Consider the following 8,665-nt stretch of genomic DNA (forward strand, 5'->3'; position numbering starts at 1 on the left):
CCAATTTTGCTGAGGCTAGGGGTATAAATCTATAGTTTGGTATTAGACAGTTCATTGTCCTGAAAAAATAACACACATCACCCAACTTAGTCCTTATCGGTAACAAAGACTCTCATCTTTTAAAATTACTTGTATTATTTGTCCTTATTCAACACTTTAAGCAAGAAAAGGGATCCTCCTCATTGGGCCCTTCAGAGAATGCATTGTAGGTCACACTTGCAAACAGATTTTGTCTGATCAGATAAGTAACCTCAGCTTTTCCCCTCCTCCTTCTCATCTTCTACTTATTCTACAGTCTAAAGACTCCTACTTGAAATGAGGCTGGGGTTGAAATTCTGCTGTCATGCAAGTATAGTCTATAAGGTCAGGAATTATCCACATTGCCTCATTAGAATCCCCAAACTGCCCTTGCCCTGAGTAACTTCAGATTATATCATTATGAACTGAAGAATCTGGCAAAAAAAAAAGAGTGGAATCATAAACACTAAGAGTGTTAAGATAATAGTTCGACAAATATTTATTTTCTATATTGAGAATTACTGCTTATTGCAGGATACTTTCATGTATAGTGATTGCAGGTACATGCTCCGGGACACCTAGCCATTGGTGCAGTTTTTGTTCAGGATTCTGTACTTTTCAAACCAAGGAACAACAAACACTGAGTGGAAGCATTCAATTTGCTAAAAAAACAAAAACAGTATTCAAAAAAGTTCAACATGCAAAGTGAAAATTTTAAAGGAGCAGGAGGAGGATATAACACATGTAGTTGGGGAAATGACACCACTTCACCATGCCTCCATCCAAACATGATTTGACTTTTATTTTGATTTCAATCACTTGATAGTATAATTAGTGAGATCATTCCCTAAAACATCCTTCTGTTTATGGTGATAATTGGAGACTAAAAATAGGCTCCATCCTGCCATACTCATAATAGAAACCAGTGATTCTTTTTTCCTCCTTATTTTTACTCACGTGTCATTTACTTCATACTTTCCCTTACATAGCCTTTGTTGGCCTCATCCATCCATCCATCATCTATCCATTCATCACCCACCCATTGTCCATCCACCCATTATCCATCTATCCATCCGTCCATCCATTCTCCATCCATCCATCTATCCATCCGTCCATCCATCATCCATCCATCCATCTATCCATCCATCCATCCATCCATCCACTTGAATCCATCTACTTGAACCCACCCATCACCATCTATCCTTCCTTCCCTGCATTTCTCTTTGTTCATCCATTGATTCATCACACCCTCTCCCTCCTTCCCTTGTCCCTATTCTCTCTCAAGATTTTGTTTTTCTTTTTCACTTCTCTTTTATCCCATAATGAAAAATTAATAAACAGTTTCTTAGTTTGATTTTGTTTTCTTGCTTTTCATTTGAAAGCCCAGGGTTGGGGGTAGGAGGCTTACACACTTACATTTCTTTTAAAATTGGAATCAAAATACCAATTCCATCAGCTTAGTCACATCAAAAAGATCTTCTGATTTTACCCTGTTGTTATAGTCAATTATTCAGACTCCTGACTCTCCTTGTCTCCCAAATTCTTTCAGCAACAAAGGAGCAATGCCTGCCAAGTAGGATCTTGGTCACTCTTACCTTCACTTCTCCTCTTTGTGTAAGTCATTGTTATCTATGCATTCTTTTCAAGCAGGCTTGAATATACCCCCAGTAATTCTACCCTCCCTCATCCTAATACCACAGAAAACCCCAGTGAGTTCTTCCTGAATTAATGTGCATTCACACAGTACCTTATAAATCTCTCCTTCCTGAAAGGAGCAGTTAGTAGTCTCAAACTTTTGACAGGTGGTCTGCCGCATTTCCATGTTCACATGATACTACACATGGTTGGTAATCTGTGGGGAGCAAGTGGCAAGGAGATTAAAGGACTTCTCCTTTCTCTGTAGCTTCTTGTGGCAAAAACTCCTTTGCATGGTGCCCAAGGTCAAGTACTCCTTCCTGGACAAATTGGTGGGCTTGTCTCTCCCCCTCTTATTTGACTCCTGTCCTTTTGCCATTCAAAGAGAATTCTCCAGAAACCAATCTCTGGGCAAAGGCACCCCTTGGGCAACTCAAATGATACTAATTGTTTTGGCCAAGGGTCTGTAAACTGTCTGTAAAGGGCCTGATAGTCCATCTTTTAGGCTTTGCAATCCATGCAATCTCAATTACAAGTACTCAACTTAGCTGCTGTGGCTCAAAAGTAGCCCTAGATGATGTGTGCATGCATGACATGGCTGGGTAGCAATAAAACTATTTACAAAAGTTTCAGTCAGGCAATATTTGGCTCCTGGGGTATGATCTGTTAACCCCTGCTCTTAGGTGTCATTTAAGTAATTTCATCCATGTCAGTGAATTTATGTTTCTCCTAAAATTCCCACTTGAAACTAAATGAGGCTGAAATTCACTTGTATGGGCATCCCCTTTGGACTGTCCCCTTTGGAAAGGCATGGCTAGGAGAGGGGGCTGCACTGACCTGCTTCTGGACCTTCAGGACATGCACAATCTGGAAACTGTACTTGTCATCACTCTTCTCATTGAAGTCATTGATCACATACTGCATAGTGGCTGCCACATAGCACTCTGATGCAGGAACTTCTTTGACCCTCAGAAAGGTTTTCCTTTTCTCTTGGTAGGTGAGGGCCATCAGAGATACCAGTATGGCCAGCAGGATTTGTGGGACCTGCCAGAGTCTGGCCATTGTCCCTCACCTGGGGAGTGATAGGAAGAAACCAACCCCCCCTTACCCTCCAGGGCCAAGCAGGATCCCACTGACCTTCCTTGCCTGGCCATATTTAAATGGTCAGTAATTGAAACCCACAGCCCTCCTCCTCCACCCTCTCTACTATAGCTGGACCTGGTGGATGAGCAGGAATACTCTGTCATGGTTGGCAAGTTCAGTCCCACTTTCTCTTCTTCTTTTTGCATACATTCACCTATCACACACATACACTTATGCAAATACTCATCTCTTCTCTTTTGGGGGCTTCCATCTTAGCAACACACACCCTCTTGCTACCCCATGCTGGGTATGCCTTGCTGCCCAGCATGATCTGGGTGGAAGCCAGGCCAGGTGCATCTGTCTATTGAACCCATCTCAGCCAGCACCGTGGGTGGTCTGGAGTGACAGAAAGCAATGGAGACATGGGGGATGCTGGATCACAGGGCAGTGGGGCACAAACAGGTCAGCCAAGTGAACACCACATCCTCTCTGTCCTTTGCCTTTCTCTTGGACTCTTCTTATCACCCTTTCCTTATACTCTGCCTGGCCAGGATATCACCTTTCCTTCAGGCCTAAATCTTGGTCTCTTCCTCTGTGTTAATAATTCTTTTTTTAAAGAAAATATTTGTGATGTTATTGTATCATGAGACATTGAAACATCTGAACAGATGAATATCCAGGCAGTTAGGCAGCCACCTTTCCCTTCACTTCTGAGTTATTAGGGCAACTTGCCAGTAGGTTAAAAATAAGGAAATAAAAGGACAAGCTTTTGCATTACTTAAGTCTTTCCAAGGTATGTGCTGGTTCAACACAGACTTTGTCAGATGCAGCTAGTGTCCAAACGTCATGCCCAATACCTCCATAGCAGCAGCACACTGAGCCCACTCCCACCATGACCCTGATCGTTTGTGTATAATATTTTGAATATCTGGAGGAATGTGAATAGTATAAAGAAGAGGAGAAAAGAGGAACAGCAGAAGTGCTTGGCTGGGAGGAAACCATTTGAAGTTGTGCAGGGAAAGCCTTGAACATGTGACTGGTGCAAAGCCAAGCATTGGCAATGTTCTTTAATGGGAAGATCTGGTAGAACCCCACAATGGGGTTTTCATCAGCCTTGAGCTGGCCCACAACCATGCTGTTGATGCAGCTATCTGGCATGGGCTGCTGGTTCTGCACTGTGATGCTGCACTGGGTTTTCTGGAATGGAAGACTAGACAACCTCTCCACAATGGCAGCTTTCCTCAGGAATTGCTGTCCCTCCCATTTAAGGCATGATGGGTCAATATAAATTGTTCCCAGTTGGTTCCTGTCATATTGAATGAATCTGGATGCAATCTGCTCTCAAATAGGCTTGTCGGCCATTCTGAAACATCATCCAGCTTTGTTGAGATCCAAGGGGTTGGCACGATGATGGCAGTGGTGCGACAGCCTGTATTAATAACTCTTTCCTTTTTTTTTTTTTAATGTATTTATTTTTGAGAGAGAGTGAGAACACAAGCAAGGGGAGGGACAGAAGAACAAGCAGGCTCCTGCTGAATGAGGAGCCCGGCTCAATCCCAGGACGCCGAGATCATGACCTGAGCTAAAGTCAGACGCTTAATCTTCTGAGCCACCCAGATGACACCCTGTGTTAAGAACTCTTAAATTTGGGAGGTGCATGGCCTCCCTTGGAGAAGCCAATGGTTTTCAGATAACAAAAGATGTGCCCCATATGGGAAGCAGACTCCATGTATGCATGAAGTCATGAGACAGCTTTATATTCACTTTCCACTGTCCCATTGAATAGCTCCGGCTATGCTATTTGTCCCCTGTAACCTTTTAGGGCACTCTCAGACAATACATACAACCTCAGTCTTGTAATCAAGAACCAGTCTCTCCAGGTGGTTAGAGCTTGGATTGTGTTGTGATGCTATACTTCTTCCTCCTGGAGGCCTGCCTACAGGGAAGAGTGATAGCTCCTTTTTCATTTTCCCCATCTGTTCCATCTGCCTCATCTTACCATCTTACTTCAGGACCCTTCTGATGTGGGGATGAGGAGAAAAAGAAGGGGTGGAGATACTGAGAAGTTCCTACATGGCACCAGCTGCAGTGCTTCTGGACTTGTTGGGAATTATGCAGTATACAGTTCTTGTGAGTCCCTTCCTGGCTCTACCCCAGCCTCCACTGCTAGTAACCTCTCCTCCACAGCTCTCTTGGAAGCTGTGTTAGTTTCCTAGGGCTGCTGTAATAAGTTATCATCAACACTGGCTTAAAAACAACACACAGTTATTATCTCACAGTTCTGGAGATTACAAATTCTAAAATTAAGGTGTTAGCCGGGTTGCATTCCTTCTGGAAGCTCTGGAGAAGAACCGATTTCTCTCATTTTCTCGCTTGTAGAGGCCACCTGCATGCCTTAGCCTATATTTCCTTTCCCATCTTCAAAGCCAACAGTGTAGCATCTTTAAATGTTTCATCTGACCTCTGATTCTTCTACCACCTGTCCTTCTCTGACTCTCTACCTCCCTCTCACAAGCATCCTTGTAATTATTTCAACCCACCCAGATAATTGAGGTTCATCTATCCATATTAAGAGCCTTAGCTTAATCACACCTGCAAATTCCTTTTGCTTTTGGAGGCAGCCTGTTCACAGATTCCAGGAATTGGACCAGAACATTCTGGGGGGAAGTTATTCTGTCAATCCCAGCAGCATTCCATCTGATTGTTTGCCCCAGATGTCTTCCATCTGGTTGTTTGCTCCCTGGGAATCCATTGGTTTCTTTAAGCTAAAGTGTATGGACCTTCCCACTCCAGCTCTCTCTGCTCAGACCAGTTCTGGCCCAGCTGTTTCTTGGGTGCCCAGCTGGAAAGCATTGAGTCAGTCTCAACTTATAGTCTTGGTGAGGTTCAGACAGGAGCCCACATTGCTTAAAACTTTCTCTCTGCTCTCCAACTCCTGACTGCTTTATTTCCTCAATATCTATGGGTCTTCGCCTACTGTGAGAAATTTCACATTCTTCTCTAAAACCTCACCTTGAAATCTCTCTCAGTTAAAAAGTCCATTTGAGGGGCAACTGGGTGGTTCAGTCGGTTAAGCATCTGCCTTCAGCTCAGGTCAAGATCCCAGGGTCCTGGGACTGAGTCCCACAAAGTGCTCCTTGCTCGGTGGGGAGCCTGCTTCTCCCTCTCCCTCTTCATGCTACCCCCACCCCCCACCGCTTGTGTTCTCTCTCTCTGTGTCAAAAAAAAAAAAAAAGCCCATTTGAGCATTGAGAAACATCCACATAAAATGTTGTATGTAACTTTAGAGAGGTTATAGATCCCCAAATTATACCCACTGTCATGGGTTCTGAATGAAGAACCTCATTTCCATACTCAAAACTACTAAGAATTTGGCCACATTCAGTGCTTCCATAGAGTAGACCCCTATATAACTGCCTTCACGCCAGGTCCTTATTTTGAGATCCGATCCTATATTTCTACCTGGTTGCTGCAAATTTCTTTGAAAATCCCACTGTGTAGTGAAGCTCCTCAAACTCAGGACCAGATCGTCCTTACTCCCCTCAAACTGCCCATTTGGGTGTACCACATAACTGTCCCTTGGAAGTCCCAAAAGCAGCCACCAAGGCCCACCTAGTCCTCATTCACCATTTTCAGCCCACATCCCACCATGGATCATTTATGGGTAACATGGGCCAATGGCTTTATTGCCACAAGACAATGCATCTATGGGTACACTTCCTAGTACATTTATCTTATTAAAAAGAAGAGAAGAGAAAAGAAAAGAAAGCAAAATAAAAGAAAATAAAGAAAAGAAAATTCCCACTGTTGGTGGGAATGCAAGCTGGTGCAACCACTCTAGAAGACAGCATGGATGTTCCTCAAAATTTGAAAAAAGAGCTACCCTACAACCCAGCAATCGCACTACTGGGTATTTATCCTAAAGATACAAATGTAGTGATCCAAAGGGACACGTCCACCTGAATGTTTATAGCAGCAATATCTACAATAGCCAAACTATGGAAAGAACCTAGATATCCATCAGCAGATGAATAGATAAAGAAGATGTGATATATATATATACAATGGAATATTATGCAGCCATCAAAAGAAATGAAACCTTGCCATTTGCAACAATGTGGATGGAACTAGAGGGTATTATGCTTAGCGAAATTAGTCAATCAGAGAAAGACAATTATCATATGATCTCCCTGATTTGAGGAAGCTGAGAGGCAATGTGGAAGGCTTGGAGGCTAGAAAAGGATAAATGAAAAAAGGTGGGATCAGGAGGCAGACAAACCATAAGAGACTCTTAATCTCACAAAACAAACAGAGGGTTGCGGGGGGCGGGGAGGGCAGGGGGGATAGGGAGAGGGTGATGGGATTATGGACATTGGGGAAGGTATGTGCAATGACGTGTGTAAACCTGGCGATTCACAGACCTGTACCCCTAGGACTAATAATATATTACATGTTAACTAAAAAAAAAAAAAAAAGATTTCAAAAAATCAAAAAAAAAAAAAATAAAGAGGGAAGATGAGGACATACAGTGAAAAAAAAAAGAACAAAAAAACATTCTTCCTGGCAGGAGGCTTTCCGCATCCTACTGACAGTTGGTTTGGAGGCTGAAATTAAAAGGGGAGGGAGGGTAACTGCCCGCTGTCAGAAAGTCTTCCGCTCAACTTTGAACAGGACACTTAGTTTCAGGTTTACATGGATTTGCTTAATGTTTTTCCTGCCACAGGCTTGGATGCGCTCCATTGGAAGAAGTTATCTGACCACCAAACTCTCACCTCAGTTTGAAGGACATGCTGAGGAAGTCTGCCTGGTTTGTTTCTAAAAGTCGCACATTCTCTTGTGCTTTTGTAAGTTCTCTGATGACGTCAACCTTAAAAATAAAACTGCCAGTTATTTTACTGGCAAAGTGAGTTTATTTGGAGATAGCAGAGGAATCGCACTTTGGGACATACACAGTATGGTGAACCATAGGATAGTCTGAAGAGACAAAAGGAAGGTCAGCTTTCATTAGGTTTTAGGAGGACATCAGGGAGGATTATTTTGAGCAAAAGTTCACTGGAGAAGAACAAGTCTTACAGACTGTGGTGGTTTCTCGTTGAGGGCAAGCAGTGCTTAGTGCACCGTTGCTGGGACAGGGAGGGGGTTTCCTCCTTTTTCTTAAAGGCAGGAGACGAAATTCCTATGTGAAAAATGTCCTCCTTGTCAAGATAATTTTTATCTTTTCTCTTCCTGCTGGTGCTGCCCACTGCCAGGAACAGTACGTGCAAGAGAGTGTTCCCTTCAGGGCTTCCCGACTCCATTTTAAATGAGGTGTCCTTTCGGCATTTCCACATTTTCCGCTTTTGATCAAGATCTTTCCTAGAGAGCATCACTGATCACAAGGATTTCTCCCATTTTGTGCCTTTGTCCTGTTGCCAGGAAAGCCCTGTGCTGGCTGTCACGTCCTATGTTGGAGGTAAAGTGCACTCACTGAAACTACTGAGGCCACATGTGAGCAACAAGGAAGGGTAGGAGGGAGAAGTCTCGGGCCTTTTCCACCCACACTCTTTATCTTATCAACGTGGTAAGCATTGGAGATCATCTCCACGCATTGAAGCAACATCATCCTCTTGGATGCATCCCTTTTGCAGACATTTGACAGGCAGCAGGTATGAAGTTGAAGAATAATTATGCAAAGTAGAATTAGAGTAATGTGGTAAATCCAGTTTGTATGATCATTCTAAGCCAGGAGCTGAAACCTGAGGGTAGCCAGCTAAATAGATCAAGATGGTGGAGTGTGAGGAGAAATTTGCTTGCTCTCTGATCCTCTATAATTAAATTTCTGCTTCTCTAGAGGCATCGATCCATGTAAAAAGGATGGAATTCACAACTGTATAAATGCCTCTTTGTTCAGTAAGTAGATAATCAAGGGCCATGTGATTGTCTATAACTA

The 8,665-nt window shown here is 43.2% G+C and overlaps 1 protein-coding gene and 1 pseudogene across 1 annotated transcript; both read right to left on the reverse strand.

The window, feature by feature from the left end:
• Positions 1-596: 596 nt before the first annotated feature.
• Positions 597-2,715, reverse strand: CST11 (cystatin 11). The gene is given in 3 exon segments (XM_032353678.1): positions 597-680; positions 1,766-1,870; positions 2,491-2,715. Coding segments are annotated over 3 exon segments (414 nt in total).
• Positions 2,716-3,566: 851 nt separating this feature from the next.
• LOC116596349 lies at positions 3,567-4,098 on the reverse strand (annotated as a pseudogene).
• Positions 4,099-8,665: the final 4,567 nt, after the last annotated feature.

The sequence above is a fragment of the Mustela erminea genome, chromosome 7 (assembly GCF_009829155.1).
Source record: "Mustela erminea isolate mMusErm1 chromosome 7, mMusErm1.Pri, whole genome shotgun sequence".
Lineage (NCBI taxonomy): Eukaryota > Metazoa > Chordata > Mammalia > Carnivora > Mustelidae > Mustela > Mustela erminea.